This window comes from Bos indicus, chromosome 18, assembly GCF_029378745.1.
Source record: "Bos indicus isolate NIAB-ARS_2022 breed Sahiwal x Tharparkar chromosome 18, NIAB-ARS_B.indTharparkar_mat_pri_1.0, whole genome shotgun sequence".
NCBI classification, from domain to species: domain Eukaryota; kingdom Metazoa; phylum Chordata; class Mammalia; order Artiodactyla; family Bovidae; genus Bos; species Bos indicus.
Window position 1 is genome coordinate 37,460,041 of NC_091777.1, and position 25,080 is coordinate 37,485,120.

Here is a 25,080-nt window from a genome sequence, read left to right on the forward strand (position 1 = left end):
GTGTCCGACTCTTTGCGACCCCGTGAATCGCAGCACGCCAGGCCTCCCTGTCCATCACCAATTCCCGGAGTTCACTCAGACTCACGTCCATCGAGTCAGTGATGCCATCCAGCCATCTCATCCTCTGTCGTCCCCTTCTCCTCTTGCCCCCAATCCCTCCCAGCATCAGAGTCTTTTCCAATGAGTCAACTCTTCGCATGAGGTGGCCAAAGTACTGGAGTTTCAGCTTTAGCATCATTCCTTCCAAAGAAATCCCAAGGCTGACCTCCTTCAGGATGGACTGGTTGGATCTCCTTGCAGTCCAAGGGACTCTCAAGAGTCTTCTCCAACACCACAGTTCAAAAGCATCAATTCTTCGGCGCTCAGCCTTCTTCACAGTCCAATTCTCACATCCATACATGACCACAGGAAAAAACCATAGCCTTGACTAGATGAACCTTTGTTGGCAAGGTAATGTCTCTGCTTTTCAATATGCTATAGCATTATACAAAATAGTTTCAGTGCTCTAAAGATCTCCTGTATTCTGTCTGTTTATCCCTCTCTCCCTGTTAACCATTGATCTTTTTACTGCCTATATAGTTTTGCCTTTTCTAGAATGTCATCTAACTGGAATCATAAAATTTGTAGCTCAGATTGTAGCCCTTCACTTAGTAATATGTATCTGAGGTTCCTCTGTGTCTCTTCATGGTTTGATAGTTCATTTGTTTTTTAGAACTAAATAATATTTCTGGTCCCATCACTTCATGGCAAATAGATGGGGAAACAATGGAAACAGTGACAAACTTTTTTTGGGGGCTCCAAAATCACTGCAGATGGTGACTGCTGCCATGAAATTAAAAGATGCTTGCTCCTTGGAAAAAATTTATGAACAACCTAGATAGCATATTAAAAAGCAGAGATATTACTTTGCCAGCAAAGGTCCATCTAGTCAGAGCTTTGATTTTTCCAGTAGTCATGTATGGATGTGAGAGTTGGACTATAAAGAAAGCTGAGTGCCGAAGAACTGATGCTTTTGAACTGTGGTGTTGGAGAAAGCTCTTGAGCGTCCCTTGAACTCTTGCAAGGAGATCGAACCAGTCCATCCTAAAGGAAATCAGTCCTGAATATTTATTGGAAGGACTGATGCTGAAGCTGAAGCTGCAGTACTTTAGCTACCTGATGTGAAGAACTGACTCATTTGAAAAGACTCTGATGCTGGGCAAAGATTGAAGGCGGGAGGAAAAGGGGACGGCAGAGGATGAGATGGTTGGATGGTATCACCGACTCAATGGACATGAGTTTGAGTAAACTCCAGGAGTTGGTGATGGACAGGGATGCCTGGAATGCTGCATGCAGTCCACGGGATTGCAAAGAGTTGGACACAAGTGAGCGACTGAACTGAATTGACTGAAATAATACTTCATAATCTGGACATACCACAGTTTATTTATCCATTCACCTACTGAGGGACATCTTGGTTGCTTCTGAGTTTTGACAATTTTGAACAAAGCTACTGTAAACAGCCCTGTGCAAATTTTTATGTGGACATGTTTTCAACTCCTTTGGAAAAATACAAAGGAGAGCAATTGCTAGGTTGTATGGTAAGAGCTCCTTGGAAGGAAAGTTATGACCAACCTAGATAGCATATTCAAAAGCAGAGACATTACTTTGCCAACAAAGGTTCGTCTAGTCAAGGCTATGGTTTTTCCTGTGGTCATATATGGATGTGAGAGTTGGACTGTGAAGAAGGCTGAGCACCGAAGAATTGATGCTTTTGAACTGTGGTGTTGGGGAAGACTCTTGAGAGTCCCTTGGACTGCAAGGAGACCCAACCAGTCCATTCTGAAGGAGGTCAGCCCTGGGATTTCTTTGGAAGGAATGATGCTAAAGCTGAAACTCCAGTACTTTGGCCACCTCATGCGAAGAGTTGACTCATTGGAAAAGACTCTGATGCTGGGAGGGATTGGGGGCAGGAGGAGAAGGGGATGACAGAGGATGAGATGGCTGGATGGCATCACTGACTCGATGGACGTGAGTCTGAGTGAACTCCGGGAGTTGGTGATGGACAGGGAGGCCTGGCGTGCTGCGATTCATGGGGTTGCAAAGAGTCGGACACGACTGAGCGACTGAACTGATCTGATCTGATCTGATGGTAAGAGCAAAAGAGTACTTTTAGTTTTGTAACAAATTGCCAAATTGTCTTCCAAAATGGCTATACCATTTTATATCCCCACCAGCAATGGATGAGAGTTCCTGTTGCTCCACATCCTCACCAGCATTTGGTGTTGTCAGTATTCTAGATTTTGGCCTTTCTAATAGGCATGTCGTGGTGTCTCGTTTGCATTTCCCTAATGACATATAATGTAGAGCACCTTTTCATATACTCATTTGCCATGTATATATCTTTTTTGGTGAGGTGTCTGTTCAGGCCTTTTGCCCATTTTTTAAATCAGGTTTTTCCTTTTCTTGTTGTTGAGTCTTAAGTGTTCTTTGTATATTTTGGAAAACAGTCTTTTATCAAGATATGTTTTTACAAATATTTTCTTCCAGTCTGAGTTTGTCTTATCCTCTTTACCACTTCTTTTTGTAAATAAAATTTTATTTGAATACAGCACATACTCATTCCTTTGGGCTTCCCAGGTGACACTAGTGGTAAAGAACCCACCTGCTAGTACAGGAAACACAGGTTCGGTCCCTGGGTTGGAAAGATCCCCTGGAGAAGGAAATAGCAACCCACTCCAGTATTCCTGCCTGGGAAATCCTGTGGACAGAGGAGCCTGGCGGGCTACAGTCTGTGGGGTTGCAAAAGAGCTGGACATGACTTAGCAACTAAAACAACAAACTGCTTCCAGAACCTCGCTGCCTTGTTGTCGGAGAGTCTACTAGCCCCTGGAATGAAGGGGTAGGAGAAGGGACACAGGAGAAGGCAGAAGAAGGTAGGAATGTCTTGACACAGTGGAGGCCAAGGCTAGGCTCAGGGACCTAGAGATTCCTAGATTGAGGTCCCTAGGGCCTAGGGATCAAGAGCATTGATGTGGGAACTGGAGAGGGAGGAGTGGAGGACTAGCTGCAGGTGGTGGCTCCCCTGCAGCATGCAGACACTTAGTTGCAGCACGTGGGATCCAGCTCCTGGACCAGGGATTGAATCTGTGGCCCTTGCGTTTGGAGTGTGGAGTCTTAGTGACTGGACCACCAGGGAAGTCTGAAGCTGTCACTTTAAAATGACTTCCCCCATAATGGTCATGATTAGTGCTTAGTAGGCTCTGTGGAACAGTGGTACTGAGTGACTTGGGCAGAGTCGTTCCTCTCAAAGTGTATCCATAGGAGGAGAACGCAAGCCAAACCTAGGAGATGCAGAGGACCACAAGGTGTATTCCTGACATTGAACAATGGTACCAGTATTAGGGTCTCCATGATTTAGGGGGCAGGGGTGACATTTCTACTTTAACGAGACCTGTATCTGGATTCTAGGACTTCTCAGTCCTAGAAAATTGTAATTGAAAGGGCAAGAGTTGGGACTTCTCTGGTAGTCCTATGGCTAAGAGTCCACACTCCCAATGCAGTAGTCTGATCAGGGAACTAGAACCTGCATTCTGCAACTAAGACGTGGAGTACCCAGAAAAATAAATAATTAAAAAAAAAAGAAAAAGACAACGAAAGGGAAAATGTTTAGAGAGAAGTCAGTTAAAGAGTATGGATCTCAGAGAAAAGACTTGAGTCACAGGAACTAGCACAGTTTGGGTATGTGATGATCAAAGATCGGAACAGAACTGTCTGGAAATGCTTTGGACAGATGTGGATGGCGGGGAAAAGGACTGCTTAAGCCATGGTGTTTGTGGCTGTGGTTTGGTGTGATGAGGTTAGATGTTTCCTTTAGGAGTCTGTTGGCCCTGCTTGGCTCCTTTCGAAAGCGCCAAGGTCTGTGGAAGTGGAGATTTAGGGTTTGGTTTAGCGACTGTCTTTATGATGGCATACTCAATAACCTAAATAGAATGACTCTTTTTATACACTGGAACAATTCTATATTTAGGTTTTTCACTTTGCATTAGGTAAAAATAGTCACAGAACTAAAGCACAGAACACATCACAGGATTTCTTAAAGTTGTTATGTACCCATACCTATTGAAAATATAGCAAAAATACTAGTCTCAATATTCTCAGTCTCCCATCCTTATTCCTATTTATGTATTAGTTCACTTCATTCTGGCACCCGCCTCCTACCATTCTGCCAAGATTACAGCTGCAAAGGCCCAGCTGACCTTGTCTGCAGGTTTGATCTTGTGGACTCTTTACATAGCAACAGGATACAGTATGAAATAATGCAGATGAGAGAGGTATGGTTAAGAAGGCGACCTGTAAACAAAGCCTTGAAGAAGGTGAGGGATTTCTCCATGAGGCTCTCTCGTCAGGGACTTTGGGCAGAGGAGTGGCTCTTGCCAAGGAACCCAGCTGGGAGTGGGTCTTTGGAGTTGAAGGAGGCCAGTCTGGCTGGAGTGGAGGGAATGATGGGAAAATAGGAGGAGGCGACGGCATTTAATAGGTGGGGCCAGGTTGTATCCAAGAATTTCTGCTTTGTGTATTTAAAGGTTTTATTCTTGGACCCACTATACAAGTTTGAAATATGTCTTTTGGGTGAATTGAAATTTTTATCTTGTGATCCTCTCTTTTTCTAGCACCTTTAAAATTTTATTTGTTCTGGGCAATAAAAAGGAATAGCATTAAACAACATGGATGACTCTCAAAAGAATTATGCTAAATGCAAGAAGCCAGATATACAAAAGACTTCCTTGGCAGTCCAGTGGTTAGGAGTCCACGCTCTCACTACCTGGAAGGTGAAAGTGAAAGTCTCTCAGTCGTGTCTGACTCGTTGCGACCCCATGGACTATACAGTCCACGGAATTCTCCAGCCCAGAATACTGGAGTGGATAGCCTTTCCCTTCTCCAGGGGATCTTCCTGACCCAGGAATTAACTGGGGTCTCCTGCATTGTAGGTGGATTCTTTACCAACTGAGCTATCAGGGAAGCCTCACTGTCTGGGACCAGGTTCAATTCCTGGTCGGGGAACTAAGATCCTGCAAGCCAGGTGGTGGGGTCAAAAGTAAATAAATAAATAAAATAAAATGGTTAAGATCATAAATTTAAAAAAGCCAGACACAAAAGGCTACATTCTATGTGATTCCATTTATATAACATTCTGGAAGAGGCAAAATGATTGGGACAGAAATCCTGTTAGCAATTCTTGGGAATTAAGGGGAGGGATTGATACCAAGGGCACCAAGAAATTTTGGGGGGCAGTGTAAGTGTTTTATATCTTGATCATGATGATGATAACACGATTGTATATGCTGGTAAAACTCATTTAACTGTACCCTTGAAAGGGAGTGAATTTTACTATATGTAAATTATGCCTGAATTTTAAAAATCATTTAAAAAGTTTATTTAGTTTTGTATTAGCATAACTTCCCCAGCTTCCTTTTGTTTTGTATTTTCTTGCCATATTTTCTGCAGCCATTTAGTTTCCACATTTTTGGTGCTTATATATTAGATGGTGTTGCTCGAAACATCATTGAACTGGGTTTTTAACAAACAGTACAAGGAGGGTGGCAAGTTGGAAGAACTAGATGAAGGGGGACTAAGGGATGCAGACTTCTGGTTATAGAATAAACAAGTCATGAGAATGTAATGTACAGTGTGGAGAATATGGGCAATAATTTTGTGATCACTTTGGTGGCAGATGATTCCTAGACTTTATATACATCAGTTCAGAATGTATAGAAATGTCGGATGACTATGTTGTATACCTGAAGCTAATACAGTTTGTATGTCAGCAATACTTCAATTAAAAAAAAAAGATTGAAAAACAAACCCAAACCAATATAATACCTTGTATCTTTAAACTGTCATGGTTGGTCCGTTTGTTTCTTGTGATTCGTGATATCTTTTCATCCTCTTGCCTTTTAAGTGCTGTCTGTTCTGCTTTCTTTGTCTCTCTTTGCTAAGCCAACCAGCCACTTTAAGCCTGTGTTTGGCCTGCCTTTTCTTTGTCTTTATGAGTTGAAGGTATCTTTGGCTCACGGATTATTTGATAATGGAGTGTGAAATTCTGCACCTAACAGCGTAGAGAGAACAAGAATTTCTTCCCCGGCTCCCTGTCTGAAGATTTTCTGTTTGGACTGGGACTTCTCTTGGACTTTCATGGCACGTCTGTGTGTCGGGTCTATTTTGTGTGCTCATAAATGGCCTTTGAAGGTACAACTTTGAAATAAGAAATTGACAACAATTTTTAACATGAGATTTGTGAAAGTCTAGAGTAGGAGATGGTGTGAATCACTGCTGTTTGGTGAAGGAGAAGGGGAGATGAGGATATGGTTGGTTTTGTTCTTTCTGTTTAAAATTTTTCCCTTCAAAAAAGGTAAGCAAAACCTTTATTTGAAATCACACCCTACACTTTTGCTTTACATGTAGAGAAGAATGATGAAATGGGGACTCCTGAGGAGTTGGTTTTTTTTCTCTCCCATCTACAGCACTCTTGTTTTGAAGGTTGGGAGGGGTACAGGGGGAGTTCTCAGCCAAACTCATCTGGGCCTTAGGCATCTTTGTGTCCCCACCAGGCCCCGAATAGTGCTCTGCTGCACGTAGCAGCAGCTCAGTGAATCCTTGTTGAGTTGAAAGAGTCTTGTGTTCCTGCTTCTCACTTGCCAGGACTTCAGGGTGGGTCTTGCTACCAGTTTACATTCCTTGGCACCTCGACTCCCTGAGAAGTGATGGTTTCAGGGGCACAGGGTACAGGGGAGACTTTTTATCAGGACAGCCTTGTATTTCTAAAGCTTAGCGAGACCGCCAAGAGCGTGGTGGTTCCCCCTGGGGTTTTTTTTTTGGCTGCAGCGTGCAGGATCCTAGTTCTCTGACCAGTGCTCCAACCCACGCACCCTGCAGTAGAAGCATGGAGTCCTAACCACCGGACCACCAGGGAAGTCTCTGCTCCTCCTGTTTTACTTATTCTTCATGATTGATACTTCCACTTTGAACCTTTTTTCTTGGATTGTTCAAGTCCTTACAACTTCCATGGTTAGCATTGGAATCTGAGATAAGCTGACACATAAATATGTCTTATTTGGAAAAAGCGTGTGTAGTAACATCCATGTTCCTGAACTCTACCAGGAGAGAGTGTTACTTACTCACCCTCTGAGAACAGTGATGTCCCACGTATAGATAACTATTCACATCCCCAACTGATGGTTGGAATGTCAGGAGTGTGTGTCTCACGAAGGCTATTTGGATCACAGAAATGGCACCCCTGTGAGATGAGCACTGATTCCACAGGGCATTGCCATCTCTCTATAAAGCCCTCCAACTTGAGTGAGGCCACGTGCTCAGCAGGAATTCAGGCTGTGTAATATGTCATCACATTCCCTGGTTTTATGCATTGAGGTGGGGTGTTTTTGGGAGGAGGGGCATTTTAGAAAATATTCCTGCCACACAAGGTATCTCTCTTAATTCCCATGTTCAATCACTTGCCTAGTCTTTACCTGTTGGAGAGTGCTTGAAAATTATAGCTAGAACAACAACAACAAAACCATGATAAATAAAATTTGGTTGGATGTGGAGATTGTCTTGCAATTTTAGTATATGTGGCACAAAAAAAAGTATAATGAAATGATTTTTATTTGTAGACCTTGGTTTGTAGACTAGAGAATGTTCTTACATGATGTTGCGGGCTAATCTTTTTGGAAGACACTAGCTCTGACACTTCTCAATACCTCCTACCTTGTGGATTCCATCTCTTGGCATAGATACCATTCTTTAAAGAGGTGGTTGGAGACAGGGAGGTGAGGAGTGATGGATTGCTAGGAACATGGGAAATATTAGAGGTTACAGGCCCAAGAGTGCTTTTGTACTTGAGAGCTTGCGTCTTTTATTCATTCAGCAAATGTTTCTTTGTGCCTACTGTGGGGCCAAGCATATGCTAGGTTCTGGTTATACAAAGTTACACCTAAGCAGACATGGCTTCCGCCTTCATGGGCCTTGTTGAAGTTAGACATTAAACAGATAAACAAACATAAATTACAAATAGAAAGGGTGAGTCCCTTCAGCTGTTCACCTGAAACTATCACAACATTGTTAGTTGGTTATACCCCAATACAAAATAAAAAGTTAAAAAAAAAAGGCCATTAAGGAAAAGGATAGAATGCTATGCCAGAGAAGTCAGGGAGTTTAGTGCAGCCTGGGAGGTAAGGGACATTTAGACCAGGATTTGAATGAGGAGCCAGCTGGGTGAAGAGTCCAGAGAAGAGGATGCCAGCGAGTCGATCAGCAAAAGCTCCAACTTTTCCTTGGGAGGAGTTTAGAGGGAGGTTTGGAGGAACGTCTGATGAGCATATTCTTTTAGGAGCGTGCCTCCTTCCTGCTGAATCCCTGCCTTTGTGATTTGTTGCGTCAGAACACTTAGAAATAACAGCCTGGGCGCTGTCATTCTGGTACCGTGTGGTCCTTTCGGGTCTGTGGCTGTAGCTCAGGAATGCTCTGGGATGGGCCAGGTTCAAGCAAGAGGAGATGCCAGGGGGAAGAAGGTGGAAGAGCCTTTTCTGGCCCACCTACAGCAGAAGTTGGAGCCCCGTGTTCAGGGTCGGCCCCCTGCAGCTTCCTGCTGTGTATCAGTGGAGGTTGACAGTCTCCTGAGCTGCTGGAGCGTCCTGTGCCCTTGTACCATCTCAGGACATGGGACAAATAAGTGAGGGGCTTCTGTATTCAGGGAACCCCAGGTCATTCCCTGCTGCTCCGAGTTGGGGTGGGATGGAATGAGACACTGACCGCTTCTGCTAGAAGCCCAGCCAGCATACAACCTGGGATGAGAGGAGTCAAAATGTAGTATATAGTCTCTCTTAAAGTGAATTTTTCAGTCTCAGAAAGCTGCCACCGTTGAGAATGTTTCTCTGTTCTCCAGATTGGGCATAAGTAAATCACTTGTCTTTCTGTCATGTAGAATGGGCTTGGCAGTTGTTTTATTTTTACCTTTCCTGTCATTTCTGAGGCTGGCAGCCAGAGGTAGGGTGTGGAATGGAGCCGTAAATTACCCTCAGAATGATTCCAGTGGTCCCATTTTTAACTCTTAATTGCGCCTTTCCCTTTTCACCACCCCCTTTTACCCCCCTCCCATTCCCCTTCTCCTTGTCCACATTTGAATGAACAGGAAGAATTGAGGAGGCTGCATGTAGGTGGGAGCAGGTTTGCTTAGTGACGCCTCTCTGAATGATGGAAACCATTTCTTTTCCCATCACTGCTTCCCATTTTTCCCTCCATGATTCTATTTTAAGTGACTGTTTTTTTTTTTTTCCTGATTCTTTTACTGGAAACCGGCCCAGCCTCACTCATTTTGTTTCCATGCTGCTATTAAAAGACAATGCCCAGTTAAGAGGACTTGGAAGAGGGGCAGGACAGCCACCCTCTTGCTTCTAGTCATCTAGGCAAAAATCAATTCCCTGGATTGGGATGTGAGAACAGTTTTAAGTTATTTAGGCAATTTTAACTTCTGTGTCTGTTTTTTTTTCCTTTAATAAATTTAAAGGGAGGAAAAACCCCACTCTCAGTGGTTCTGCCCAGAAACTTCTCTTTTGCCCAGCTAATGGGCTTGAATTCTGAGGTCAAAGAACTTCCCTTTAGTATTCTGGGCCTCTTTTACCAAGATAGAAAAATATGCTTGGCACCCAGTATCCGGTCAGCCACGAATTCTTGACATTTGCAAGAGATGTGTCCTCGGGCATTGAAGAATCCCCATATTTATTAATACAGAGTGTTTGTAGAGTTCTGAGTATTGCCTTACAGAGAAGGCAATGGCACCCCACTCCAGTACTCTTGCCTGGAAAATCCCATGGACAGAGGAGCCTGGTGGGCTGCAGTCCGTGGGGTTGCTAAGAGTTGGACACGACCGAGGGACTTCACTTTCACCTTTCACTTTCATGCATTGGAGAAGGAAATGGCAACCCACTCCAGTGTTCTTGCCTGGAGAATCCCAGGGATGGGGGAGCCTGGTGGGCTGCTGTCTATGGGGTCGCGCAGAGTTGGACACGACTGAAGCGACTTAGCAGCAGCAGCAGATATTGCCTGAATCATATTCCCTTCAATGTTCTTGTTGTCTGGGTGTTTTTTGGAGGGGCAGATCCCCTAGAAGGAAATGACATGACAACTCACTCCAGTATTCTTGCACAGAATATCTCATGGACAGAGGAGCCTGGTGGGAACACAAAGAGTCGAACGTGACTGAGTGACTAACACACACATATCCTCATACCATACCTAAGTTTTCTTTTAAAACTTTTCGATTACTTTAAAATTTTTTCTCATGTGATTAGTTGTTTTTGCAGTGACTGAAACACACAGATTGCTTTTTAAAATGAAAATAGGTCTGTGACAGTATAATCTGCATACAGTAACATAAACCCTATGCAGTGTACAGTTCTGTGGGTTTTGATGGAAGTATAGAGTCTGGTGTGTCCTCAGTCACTCAGCTGTGCCTGAGACTCTTCCTTACCCTGTCGACGGTAGCCCTCTAGGCTCCTCTCTCCATGGGATTTTCAGGCAAGAATACTGGTGTGGATTGCCATTTCCTTCTCCAGGAGATCTTCCTCACCCAGGGATCAAAACCATGTCTCCTGCATCTCCTGCATTGGCAGGTGGATTCTTTACCACTGTGCCACCTGGAAGCCCATAGAGTCTGGTAACCACCACCAAAAATCAAGATACAGAATGTATCATTTCCCCCCAAAGTTCCCTCTTGCCCCTTTGTAGTCAGCCCCTACTTCTTTCTCCAGCTACTGGCAGATACTAATTGTTTCCTGTCTCTGCAGTTTTACCTTTTCTTAAATGTCATAAAAATGGAATGATACACTCTGTAGCCTCTTAGTCTGTCTCCTGCTTCGCATAATTCATTTGTGATTCATCTGTGTTGTTTCATCATCAGTAGTTCATTCCTTTTGTTTGCTGAGTAGTGTTTCACTGTGTGGATGTACCACATTTGGTCTGTTCATTCACGGATTTGGGTTGTTTATGGTTTTGAAAATTATGAATAGTCACCCAAAATAGTTTGCCCACAAGTTTTGTATAAACATGTTTTCTTTTCTCTTGTATAAATACCTAGGCGTAGGATTGCTGGTTGGTACACTAAGTGCATGTTTAACTTTATAAGAAACTGCCAAACTTTTTTGCAAAATGATAGAACCACATTGCATTCCCTTCAGCGGTGTTTGAGAGACCTGGGTGCTTTGTGTTCTTACTAACACTGTTTACTGTCAGGTTTTTTTTTGTTTTCTTTTTTTGTGTGTGTGTCAGGCTTTTTTGTTTTGTTTTTACTTTGTCTATTTGTATAGTTGTGTGATGGTATCTCACTGTGGTTTTAATTTACATTTTCCCAATGACTTGATGTTGAGTGTTTCTCAAGTGTTTATTTGTTGTTTGTAGATCTTCTCTTTTAAAACTTTTCGGTTAGTTTTATTGGTTTATTCTTTTTATTACTGAGTTTTGGAAGTTTTTTCTTATATATTCTCAATAGAAATCCTTTATCAGATACATGTTTTACAAATAGTTTTTCCCAGTTTAGGGATTGGCTTTTCATTTTTCTGATAGTGTTTTTGGAAGGGCGGAAGTTTTGAATTTTAATGATGTGCTTTTTAAATCCATTTCCTCGTAAGGGATATGATAGACTTACCAATCCCAAGTTCTGAGCCACCACCAAATTTTAAATTTCATTTTTTAATTTAGCAGAAACTTTTGTTTTTCTGTTTTGTGAGCTATTACTTCTTTTGACTCTTCATTTTGTTTTAACTTACATTACTGATAGTAAGGCTGCCTGTTTGTTCTTTTTTTAACAAATTTTTGTTTATACTCCATATAAACTATTGCATATGTGATGATGATTAACAAAGTTGCACTGGGTGATAAGTGCTAAGTTACCCGCCAGGCTCACTCACTAGCCAGTGACTCGCACACACCAGCTTCATAGGGAGTGATGCAAATTTGTGTCTGAGCAGAATTATCAGTCACTGCATTTCCCCTAACATGTAGGTCCTTGAGGTCAGGAATTCTTTGTATTTTGTTGCTAGCTCTAGAACACGGCCTAATAGGTCAGAAAATAATGACTGAATTCAAGTTACTGGCTTTCATGAAGGACAGTGCTGAACGTCTCACAGCATTTGAGGCTGTGGCTCTCAGGGTTAGCTGAGGACTGAGGCCGACACTGAATGTCAAAGCTTGAACGGCAAGGGACAGCCAAGAGCCCTCTCCTGGGGGCCTCACTTGCATCAGACGTTTTCTGGAACATGGGGAGATAATCCCAGGACCCAGACCTTGACTGGTATTCCTTAGGGAGGCCTTAGTTTCTGACTTGAGAGAGGAATAAGTTCACACCAGCATTCTGAGAAAGCACATACTCTAGTGAGGCTGAATCTCGGTAACTAGAGGACTCAAAACCATTTGTGGAGTTTTGCTGTTCTGCCACCTTTTAACTGCCCCAGGGTCTGCATAGCTGTTCCCTCCTGCCCCCAAAATGGCGGAGGGATCAGGCCAAGGTTGAAGTCATTGGCAGAGCCGAAGCCAGGCTGCCTGTGGTGGAGCCCAGCTCATCTCCACCCATCACCCCATTTGCGTCCTGGTACTATTTTGGCTTATGGTGTGTGGTTTCAGCATTTGGGCCAGCTTTTTAATCACGACACAGTCCCATCTTTTAAGGGTTGAGTGAGTCCTCCCATGAGTTTGAGCGGGCTCTGGGAGTTGGTGATGGACAGGGAAGTCTGGCGTGCTGAAGTCCATGTGGGCACAGAGTCAGACCTGACTGAGCAACTGAACTGAACTGAGTCCTCCCAAAGAAGCAACTGCTGAAGAGAAAGATTTTCCTCAAATGTTGAGGCCTTCTCTTCTTTCTAAGAGTCTTATTTTAAAGATAATTCAAGAGGGGAAAGGTGGAAGCTCCAGATTGAAGGCAAGGGAAGAATCTGGGGGAAGTATGTATGTATGTGTAAGGGTGTGTGTGTGTCTATGTGTATGCATGCATGTATGTATGGTGGGCGGGTAGTGGGGTGGCCGTGTGTGTGTGTGTGTGTGTGTGTGTGCGTGCGTGTGGTGGGCAGGTAGTGGGGTGGCCGTGTGTGTCTGTGTGTGTGTGTCTGTGTGTGTGGGTGTGGGTGTGGGTGTGTGGGTGTGTGTGTGGTGGGCAGGTAATGGGGTGGCCGTGTGTGTGTGTGTGTGTGTGTGTGTGTGTGTGTGGTGGACGGGTAGCGGGGTGGCCATGGGCCATGGGCAGGGAGGCGGCAATCCACGCAAAGCGGTCCCAGCTGCCCCTGGTTCTGGGCTGATCCCGGCGCTGCTGCAGCCTGTCATTCCGGGTGTGCTGCTCTCATTAGTGGTTGAGTATTTCTGAAAGTGTTCTCTCTCAACTCTGACCACATGCCCTTTCGGGGAAGGGAGGGAGGGGCCAGGAGAGTAACAGGACCCACCCTGTTGTCATGCCCAGCTGCCCTGCAGAGGGTCAAGGAGCCCAGGGGGCTGGAAAGAGTCACAGGAGCCCGTGCGTGTGACACAACTGGTGTCTCATTTTCTGCGCTGCCCCACGCGGCCTGCCCCGCCTGGAGGGTCCAGCCCTCTGCTGTGGGCTCTGAGCACCCAATCACAGAGGCTTTTTTCTTTTGTCCTTTTAAGGGGATTCTTGGCTGAAATAAACCTTCTATTAACCAATTTGATCTCTCTGAAGCTCTCAGCCCTCAACACATACACACACGTTCACCAGCAGCTAATGACCATCTTCCCCTCTGGAACTAGCCTGCACTCCTGCTTTCGATGAGGACTTGGGGTAAAGTGCTCAATGCTAATATTCCTTCCCATGGAGTGGGGACTCTGAAATATTTTTCTTGACTGAGGTGTGGTTGACAGCTTTGATTTATGAAATTAGCTCAGGGAAAAATAAGATGGAAAAACAGTCCAAATTAAATCTTTATTTCCATAGCTCAGTTGTGCTCTCCTGTCCATTTTTAACTGCCATGCAGTCTTAGGTACCAAGGACTCCAGGGTTTGCTAGGTTGCTTTTTTCTTCTTCTTCTTTTTTTTTTTTTTTTTGTAGTTTTGGCCCAAGAAAAACTTTTTCTTTTTAAATAATTGTGTTTCTTCCTCCCTCAAAAGTAGGCAAGTTTAATGAAGAAAATCAGAAAAACCTAGGAAAGCACAAAAGGAAACATCCATATTCCCAGCGTCCAAAGACAGTCACTGTGAACACGTGGGTGTGTACCCATTGTGTTGGAGAAGGTAGTCATGGGGCCACGTCTTTCCCCTGGGAATCTCTGGGTTTGTGGTGCTGCAAGTTTTTCCCAGCATCCTGGACCAGAATGTCTCACCAGCAGAGGTGTTCTGGTGGGTGTGGAGCCTTCCCATGGGGGAGCTTTCTGTTCAAGGTCTTCATCTCACCATTGGCCAAGTGACCCATGAATAGCCCGAAAGGGATTCAACTTAAGTCCAGGCTTACCCCCACCCCCACCCCAGCCTCCAACCCGAGAGCGTGGACTCTTGATCTTAGAGTACCTAGATTCAAATCTCTGCTCCATTGCTCACTTTCTCGGTGTCTGTTTTCTCACTTGTAAAATGGACATAATAATAGTTGGTGACCTCTGGGGTTGCCATGTTAAATGAGATAATATGTGCAAAATGCACAGCACACCACAGGTACCTGGAACCTGATATTCTAGCCCAGCGCATATTAAATACTTGCTTCGTCCTTCAGTTCAGTTCAGTCGTTCAGTTGTTTCCGACTGTTTGCAACCCCGTTAACTGCAGCATGCCAGGCTTCCCTGTCCATCACCAACTCCTGGAGCCTGCTCAAACTCACGTCCATCGAGTCAGTGCTGTCATCCAACCATCTCATCCTCTGTCGTCCCCTTCTTCTTTTGCCTTCAATCTTTCCCAGCATCAGGGCCTTTTCCAATGAGTCAGTTCTTCCCATCAGGTGGCCAATGTATTGGAGCTTCAGCTTCAGCATCGTCTTTGCTTCCACACTTATTGTAGGTGGTATTCTCACTGCCCCTCGTCTTGTGGTTATAAATTGTTCCCTGGATCTCTCTCTTCTGGACAGGGGTGGTCTTTTCTTCCCTGGGTAGTATAGAAATCCTCTCACTGTTGAAAAATTGTATGTAATGGAGTAGTAGGATAATCTCCTTTGACAAAACGGAAACCAAAGTTCAGTCATTTTCATTGAATGAAGATGTCAAGCTATGACAAGACTGTGGAGACATATACTGCCTGTTGCCTTGCATTCTCTAAAGATGCCAGATGATCTCTGTTGCTGATTCCACCACTTTTCCTGTACAGATCCCTCTCTGCATTGTTCCTCATTTACTTCCATAGACTGTTGAGTCACCTTTTCTAGGTAAAACATGGCAACACGCACGTTGCTTGAAGTTGTCTAATGCCCTTAACATTTATTCCCAAGGCAGGCATGTTTCTAGCTATAGAGCAAATGGGTTTGGATAAGTTTGGGGCTGCTTTTTTGGCTAATGGGAAAAATATGTTGTCTGTAGCCCATCCAGTGATTTTCTTGTTTATTTCCTATGGTCAAGCCCAATAAAAATAATGTGATGGTCACAGGATATTTTGCCAGTTATTTCAGATGTAGGGGCAATTCACTCTGGATTTGTTTACTTCAAGTGGAAAAATTTACCTAAAGTTACCTTCTGTACTTTTTACCAGGAAGGAAGCTTACCTGGGTTTCTCCGTTTGGGGCCAGCTTCTGTCGAGTCAAAGACCAGAAGGACTATTACAGGGCTTATTTCCCATAAATAGTGAGAGAGGGAATACGGTGACTTAGGTGGGGGCACAGCTCTTTTTTCTTCATGGTAACTTATGTCTGTCTGTTTTATATTTTGAACCTGCAGGACGCACAGACATTCAAGTGGTTCAGCCAGACCAGCCACAGCAGCCGGAGAGCAGAGCCCTGGTACTAGCAGCCGGCACCACCAGCCTGTCAAGAACCCGAGCCACAGTAGCTTGGCCAATGGCACAGGTGAGTGACAGCACAGAGCACCAGCCCAGACTAGAGCTGTGCTCACATGGAGCCGGGACTCTGTCTGCCGTGTCAGAATGCCGGGTGGGTGAGAGAAGACTCCCAAACTGAGATGGAATTTGAATTCATCATTCTTTCCATGACCCATCTTCTTTTCTCTCTGGCATAGTCTGTACAGCCAAGGTCATTCTCCATATGACTGCACTCTTCTCAAACCTTCCTTGGCACAGAATTAAAAAGCATTAATTTTTAAATTCATTTCTTATCAACCTTGGATTTCTTGAGAGGGGATATCTTTTTTAAGTGATACTTTTTTTTTTTTTTCATTTCCCTAATTTATGGAAATGATCAGACTAAGGAGAAAAAAGGCTAAGTATTATTGTTAAGAGCTGGCTTAGAGAAGATCGTGGTGCTGTTGAGTGGGTTGGGATGCTGAACTGGGGCAAAGCCCTGGTGCCACCAGGGGGCCTCCTGTAGCTGTTCCATTGAGAGTATTTGTCCCATTTGAGAGAGGAGAGCCCTTCCACATCCATGCCGAACTTCTCTGCACTTGATCCTGCTTCCCCATAAGTGGGAAGAGAAGGACCTGTTTCAAAACAAATCCATTTTTGTCCCGCTTTCCTTCCGTCTCATCAGGACAGTGTTGAATTTAGAAGGGAAAAGCCAACCCCCAAAAGTTTATTCTTCTAAACATCTTGAGGACTGTCAAATCTTTTGTGATTTCTGGTCATTTGGTGATTTGTCTTAATTTGGGGCAGTTGGGAAGGGTCATGGCCACTTGCTTTGATAAACTGTAGGTGGGGGAATGCAGGTGTTTAAACCAGAAAGTGACACAAATAAATGTAGATGCTTGTAGTAGCAGAAGTGTGGCAAGGACAGGAAATTTGGAGCAGCATAGCTTCTTCTTTTTAATAGTTACAAATTTGTTTTATTCTTTTTATTATGTTTACAGCACAATATTTAATTTCTAATCTTTATTTAGCAAGATCACTATTTAACATTTCTTTTATTTACTGGAAGTATTAAATTAAAAATTAAGTGTCATTGGATTGAACATAGCAGCGTAGCTTCTCCATGCAAGCATTAGCCTGGTATTGTTACTGTCCTTTCTGTAACAAACTTATTGAGCAGGAGGCATCGTTTGGGACTACCTTCTAATAGCTTTCAGTTCTCCGGCAGCACCATCTGAGGGCTCCAGAGCCACTGTGATAGCTTAGGGTGTCGGCCATGATGTTGTCTGTGGCAGACAGCAGGACAGAGTGGCCTGGGTCCTGTGAGATTCACTGTCTGTGTGGTGGCCTGACTTTCTCTCTGGAGTTTGGGACCTGCCTGCAGAAACTGAGTTGGCCAGCTGGCCCTGAGCCTTGAGGACGAGGAAGCACTGGAGGTGAGGAGGATGAGTGGCTGGGCTGCTGTCTTGGCTTACCTGGCGCTCCTGTGCCAGCCACCGTGTCCAGGCGCTGGCATTGCCAGTCACAGAAGCCAAGGGTGGCCTGGCTTCCCATCTGTGTGGTGGAGACAGCAAGGTGGTGGCCACGGGCCATGCTGGGGAAAACTGTGTGAGCACCGTGGGCGCCAGTAAATGTGCTTCTCAGAAAAATAAGTCACTAGAAGAGGGCAGGTGTTCACAGATGGGCAAGGGGAACTGGCTTTCGGAATCGGTTGTGACCTCGATGCCACGGCCATGATACCAGCCTCTGTGTCCTTCCAGGGGCCTCCATTCTTGTGATGCTGGTCTCCCTCAGCCATCTCTGCTTGTCTTATAAAGACAATTCCCTCCTATGGGTAGGAGTAGGTCCCTACCATGGGCACCCTACAGGGTGTGGGCTTGATCCCTGCTACGGGAGCTAAGATCTCCTATGCTTTGTGGCCAGAAAAGCAAGCCATTAAATAGAAGCAATAATGTACCAAATTCCATAAAGACTTAAAAAAAAATCCACATTAAAAAAAAAAAAGCCCAGCTATGGGTAAATTATGTTTCTATGGTTACGGTCTTTGAGTCAGTCTCCTTGGACGTTTAAATAGGTCTGTGTTTCCCCTTGGCTTATTTTTAGGTACCTTCGCGTATTGTCCTTATCTCCAGGAACATTATGTATTTGAGCAGACGGGGCAGGTGCCAGCCACGTCTTCTGAAAGCCAAGTATCTGTAACCCCAAACTGCCTTAGAGATGTTTTATGGTGCTGTGTCTGAATGTCCAAACCACTCCCAAATCAGTCTGTGAAGGACAGTCGTTGCACGTTAGGGATTTCTGCCTGTTCAAATACCTTTCAAATGCCTTGGCCCCTGTCTCGTCTCTCTCTTTTCTGCTCTGAAGATGGTTCACCATGCCTCACAGCCAGCCTGGACCTGGTAGGCTTTTTAATGTCTATCCAAAGCATACAGAAAGATCTCAGTTTTCCTTTGGGGAGCAGACAGGAGCCCCCTCTCTTTGGCAGTGCAAAATGAGAAGAGGGTTGTGGCTCTGACTGAGGACACCTCCATCACTCAATATGTCTCTGTTCGAACTGTGAGGACCAGTTCCAAAATGGTGGTGGTAGTGAGCCGTGCCTCCAGGGAAGGTTTCCAGAGACCCACAAGATTTATTTAGCAAGCCTGTTTTTGGCTGTGCTCTGCAGCTGTGCATGAAAAAGACATCTGGGGCAAAAAGGGAGCCGAGTTCCAGGTGGTTTTTTCATGTTGTCACAACTGTAAAGTATCCATTTTTTATAAAAAGAAGGTGAATGGCAGCCTGTCTGTATAAATATAATATTTCTAAGGTTTTAGAAATGGTGGAATCGGGGTCTAGGATAATGGCATAGCACTTTATTGAGACTTGTATGTAATGATTTACTTTCTAATTTTTTTTATTGAAAACTTTATCCCCCTCAAAAAATCACATCTCTCACTCAATTCTCCCTTAAATGTGATTTCCGTGCATATAAGGTCAGGAGTCACACAGGCTGTGGTCAGATTCTACATCCCCATGTGCAGCATGTGTATAACGCCCAGGGACTTGATGGCCCTTATTTTCTAATTAATAAAATCAGGACAAGAGTTTATATCTCCTAGGCTTGTTATAAGGAATAAATTATGTAAGACATATAGCATGTCTAGCACAGTGCCAGGTACATAGTAAGCTCTCGATGTTAGCCTGGCAAATCATTTCATATGGTTATAATTACGTAGCATGGATAGACGTTCTTTTCTGCATTTCATTATTTTTTTTAAAGATGTTTCTGTTGTGGACCATTTTTAAAGTCTTTATTGAATTTGTTACACTATTGTTTCTGTTTCATGTTTTGGTGTTTTGGCCGAGAGGCATGTGGGATCCTAGCACCCTGACCAGGGATTGAACCCGTATCCCTTCACTCTCAGCCCTTCACTCTCACCTTCTCATGGGAAGGCAAATGAGGACCAGGGAGGTCCTCATTTCATTATTTTTGATACACGTGTCCATGTTTCAGGGTCTTTCTATTTACCTTTTTTTAGTGGTTTCATACTGTTTATCAGTTAATATGCCATAGTTCATATAACCATTTCTCAGTCCTTGTGCATTTCTCTTCAGTTCAGTTCAGTCCCTCAGTCGTGTCTGACTTTTTGCGGCCCCATGAATCGCAGCACGCCAGGCCTCCCTGTCCATCACCAACTCCCGGAGTTCACCCAAACCCACGTCCATTGAGTTGGTGATGCCATCCAGCCATCTCATCCTCTGTTGTCCCCTTCTCCTCCTGCCCCCAATCCCTCCCAGCATCAGAGTCTTTTCTAGTGAGTCAACTGTTCGCATGAGGTGGCCAAAGTACTGGAGTTTCAGCTTTAGCATCATTCCTTCCAAAGAACACCCAGGGCTGATCTCCTTTAGGATGGACTGGTTGGATCTCCTTGCAGTCCAAGGGACTCTCGAGAGTCTTCTCTAACACCACAGTTCAAGAGCATCAATTCTTCGGTGTTCAGCTTTCTTCACAGTCCAACTCTCACATCCATACATGACCACTGGAAAAACCATAGCCTTCACTAGACGGACCTTTGTTGGCAAAGTAATGTCTCTGCTTTTTAATACGCTATCTAGGTTGGTCATAACTTTCCTTCCAAGGAGTAAGTGTCTTTTCGTGGGTGCAATCACCATCTGCAGTGATTTTGGAGCTCAAAAAATAAAGTCTGACACTGTTTCCACTGTTTCCCCATCTATTTCCTATGAAGTGATGGAACCAGATGCCATGATCTTCGTTTTCTGAATGTTGAGCTTTAAGCCAACTTTTTCACTCTCCTCTTTCACTTTCATCAAGAGGCTTTTGAGTTCCTCTTTACTTTCTGCCATAAGGGTGGTGTCATCTGCATATCTGAGGTTATTGGTATTTTCCCTGCAATCTTGATTCCAGCTTGTGCTTCTTCCAGCCCAGCATTTCTCATGATGTACTCTGCATATAAGTTAAATAAGCAGGGTGACAATGTACAGCCTTGATGTACTTCTTTTCCTATTTGGAATCAGTCTATTGTTCCATGTCCAGTTCTAACTGTTGCTTCCTGACCTGCATGTGGTTTCTCAAGAGGCAGGTCAAGTGGTCTGGTATTCCCATCTCTTTCAGAATTTTCCACAGTTTATTGTGATCCACACAGTCAAAGGCTTTGGCATAGTCAATAAAGCAGAAAATCCTGATGTAAACATCTTTACCCACAACTTGGTTTCTTCTGGAATGAAGTTCTTGAGTCAAAGGATAAGTAAGTGTTAGTTGCTCAGTTGTGCCAGACTCTTTGCGACCCCATGGACTGCAGCCCTCCAGGCTCCTCTGTCCATGATTTTCCAGGCAAGGACACTGGAGTGGGTTGCCATTTCCTTCTCCAGGGGATCTTCCCAACCCAGGGATCGAACCCGGGTTTCCTGCACTGCAGGCAGATTCTTTACTGACTGAGCTACTAGGGAAGCCCCAAGTCAAAGGATATGAACATTTAAAAAGCTGAAGTGTGTTACCAGATTGCCTAAATCTGGTGTTATAATAATCATATATGCCAAGGCATTGTAAAATTTTCCTCGTGGCATATGAAGATTATTTTTCCCTTGACCTTGTAAATACTAGTTTGTCATTTTGCTATCAGGTATAGAGTCCCACCTCATCATTTAAGCTTATGGTGTTTCTACAGTTATCAGTTGCTTTTCTCTTACGTGACTTCTTTCATAGTGTTCAGTTATTTGACTTGTGGAGTTATAGAGGTTAACTTTAGAGATTTATATAGACTTTTTAGTAAAATTGTGGTAAAATACTCATAAAAATTACCATTTAAGCCATTGTTAAGTGAATAATTTAGCAGCGTTGAGTGCATTCCCAATGTTGTGCAGCTTCATCACTGTCCTTTTCCAGAACTTTTCATCATCCCAAACTGAAACTGTACCCTTCACACAAAAGCATCCTCCCTTCCTTCTGTTCCCCAGCCCTATCCCCGGGAAACCTCTGTCCTGCATTATGTTTGCTTGTTTGTTTATGACTGCCCTGGGTCTTTGTTGCTCTGCACGGGATTTCTCTAGTTGTTGGGAGCAGGGTCTACTCTAGTTGCGGGGTGTGGGCTCATGTGGCGGCTTCTCTCGTTGCAGAGCGCAGGCTCTGAGTGTGCGGGCTTCAGTAGTTGCAGCACATGGGCTCAGCTGCCCCTCAGCATGTGGAATCTTCCCAGACCAAGGATTGAACCCACCTGCATTGGCAGGTGGATTCTTAACCACTGGACCACGAGAGACGTCCTCTGTGTTCTACTTTATGTCTCCATGCATTTGCTTATTCTAGTACTTCATGTTTTACGTGGAATCATTTGTCCTTTTGACTCTGGCTTATTTCACTTGCATAATGTTTTCAAGATTAACCCATGTTGTAACAAGTATCAGGGTTTTGTCCCTTTTCCAGGCTAAATAATATTCCATTGTATGTGTTTACCACATGTAAACACATTTTATCCATTCATCTGTTGATAGACATTTTGGTTGTGTCCTCCACTTGGCTGTTGGCTGATGCTGTGGTGAATGTGGATGTCTGAGTGTCTGTCTGAGTCTGTGCTTCTGGTTCTTTGGCTGTACACCTTGGAGTAGAGTTGATGGTTCATATGGTAATTCTATGTTTAGCTTTTGAGGAACCCTCAAACTATTTTCCACAGCAGATGTACTCTTTTCCCACTGGCAGTGAATGAGGGTTCCAATTTTTCCACATCTTTGTGAACACTTGTTTTTTTCTTTTTAATACTTAGTCATCCTAATGTGTGTAAAATATCTAGGTACACAAGTTTTACTGGTTATTTTTATGATTATAAGTTTTTATTATATTTTTGTTTTGCCTTTTATCTCCTTTTCTGTGGTTTTTCTAGAAAAGTAGTTAAAAACAAAAAAACTATGCCTGAGCGTTTTTTTTAGTGCTTGTAATTTCAACTTTTGCTTCCATAGTGAAAAGATTCTCTCTTGTCTCTAGATGGAATAAATATTTTCTTCTGTTTTACTTTTTTTTTTCATGTTAAACTATCCCACCACAAATTATAGTGGCATATCTGTATATGCACATGTATGTAGACATTCATATTATGTGTATAATGAGGGCTGAGTTTCAATTAATTTTTCCCTGTAGCGAGATCCTATTATCCTATGAACATTAGTTGCTTTTTTTTTTAATTGTGGTGATACTTTGTGTTTATCACTTACTATATTCTTATATTCTTACTTTCTTATATTCCTATATGCAGTGAGTATTCATTTCTGGACTCTTTACTTATCCTGTTTATTTGTGATTTCGATTATCGACATTTTTTTTAATGCCTGGAAAGGCTGGTCCCATCTTATTGCTTTTTCTCCATGATATGCTTTGATAGCTTATATATTTTCAAAACAAATTTCAGACTTGGAATGCTTAGGAAGTTGAAAAAAATATGAAAGTGTAACTCGCTCAGTCATGTCCGATTCTTTTGCAGTCTCCATGGGGACTGTAGCCTGCCAAGGAAGCCTTTAAAAAATTGGTGGAAGGTAAATGGAAATTGTTTGAATCTGTGTACTGACCAAGGAAAGATGGAACTTTCCCATCAGGTGACATAGTATGACTTTATCCATTTTCAAGTTTTCCTTTTTTCCATCTAATTTAATGCTTTCTTTATATAATCCTCACCCACCGCCATGTCATGCTAGTTATGAACTGTTTTTCTGGTTTTGGTTGGTCTCGTAAAGCGCTCAGTTGATCAGTTGCATTGGAAGGCATTTCTTGGGTTTCACGGTGAGACATACTGACTGCTTTACCGTGTGTCATATGTTATGAGCTGGTCTTCCTTTTAAAAAGCTTCCATTGTTGGCAGGCGCCTTTTCCACACCCGAGTGAGGGGGCTGAAAAGATGTGTGTGTACAGTGAGAGTCTGTGCTGCACCACACACACACCTAAAGATCTTGGAACACACAGTGAGCTGGCAGCGGGTCTAGGATTAAGCAGAGGAATTTCCAATTCCTGATCTCTTTTTGGCTAACTGTGACTAGAGTATGTCTGAGCCCTCAATGAATATCTGATTCATAAAGTTACAGTGTTTAACCAGCATCACAGAGGGAACTTTGTGAAACACCCAGAGTTGCAGGAATCAGGCATTTTGCCTCCTTACCCCACTTACCCTCTCATCTCGGGACCCAGCTTTTCTTCCCATACATGAGAGCCATCTAAGCCATCTCTGTTTCTCTTTCCCCCAACCCCTTCCATTGTGTTTGTTTAGTGGTCTTCTGGGTTTGAGTGCTGATTCTGCTACTTGCTTGTCACCTCTCTAAATGGTACTTCTGGGAGCCTCTGTTTTACCTTCAGTAAAATGGGGATAATACCACTTTCCTTATGGGATTACTAGGAAGAAAACTGAGCTCATGAGAATAAACTTGTGAAAAGCAGCATGGGATCCTGGATTAGATCTTGGAATAGTAAAAGGACATTAGTGGAAAAGCTGTGAAACCTAGATAAAGTCTGGGATTTAATGAATAGTAATGTACTAATGTTATTTTTTTTTAGCTTTGGCAAATGTGCCATAGTTAAGCAAGGTAGTAATATTATATAGCATGGATGAAGGGCATGCTATCTTTGTACTGTGTTTGCAACTTTTCTATAAATTTGCAGTTATTCCCAAATTTAAAAATTTTAAAAAGAACCTGCTTTGCAATGATAGTGTTATCCAAATGTGAGGCACATTTATTTCAGATATCGTTTGCTAGATTATTAGGCCTATTAAATAAGTATTTGTTCAATGAACGTTTGTCAAATGACATTTTACTAAGTGCTATGACAGTGTAAAGAAATATAAAATGAGCCTCTGCTCTATAGTCTGTTTCAGGGAAAGAAGCTGAAAAGACACAGTCTGCCAAGTGCTAACACAGTAGATGTCACAGGGGCTGTGTGGTTGAGAAGCTGAGACCACAGGTACTGTGGGCTCTGCAGAGGGACCCGTCTGGGCTGAAGCAGTAGGAGGAGCCTGTAAAGAAGAGGGGCTGAGGTGAGAGAGGGATGGAGGCAAGGACATAGGAGGTAGAGACTAAAAGCAGCAAAAAACAAAGGAAAACAAGATTTCCCTCATTGTCAAGAAGAATAAGTGTTTTGGGACAGATAAGTTGTGCACATCAAATAATTAGGATTAAGAACACTGGCTATATTGAATAGAGCTTAAAAGTAACATACAGCATTTCTCTAAGGGCTGGTGAAATTGTTACTCCTCGTCTTTGACAATCCAGTTTTTCTCTCTACGTTAAGTCGTGGCTCAAGGATCGTGCTCTGTCACTGTTTTACCAGGGTGACCATGGGGCAGTAACTGAATGTCTGAAATTTGGTTTCTCCTGACTATAAGCTGCGATGGGGTGGATTTAATTCTGAAATTTCAAGTCCTTATGTTCTAAGAACATGTGTATATATACAGGCACACCTTATCTTATCACTCTTTGTTTTATTATGCTTCATTTGTTGTTTAGTTGCCAAGCTGTGTCCGAATCTGTGTGACCCCATGGACAGTAGCCTGCCGGGCTCTGTCTATGGGATTTCCTAGGCAAGAATAGTAGAAATGGGCTGCCATTTCCTTCTCTAGGGGATCCTCCTGACCCAGGGATGGAACCCAT

General features: G+C 43.5%; 1 protein-coding gene across 5 annotated transcripts in view; it reads left to right on the top strand.

Annotated features, from left to right (window-relative positions):
• WWP2 (WW domain containing E3 ubiquitin protein ligase 2) overlaps positions 1–25,080 on the top strand; it is a 146,472-nt gene that overhangs the window by 69,792 nt on the left and 51,600 nt on the right. For all 5 annotated transcript variants that reach the window (XM_070770836.1, XM_070770832.1, XM_070770833.1 and 2 more), the window contains exon 7: positions 15,885–16,012. In XM_070770836.1, the coding sequence (XP_070626937.1) occupies positions 15,885–16,012 (128 nt within the window). The remainder of the gene's footprint in view (positions 1–15,884; positions 16,013–25,080) is intronic.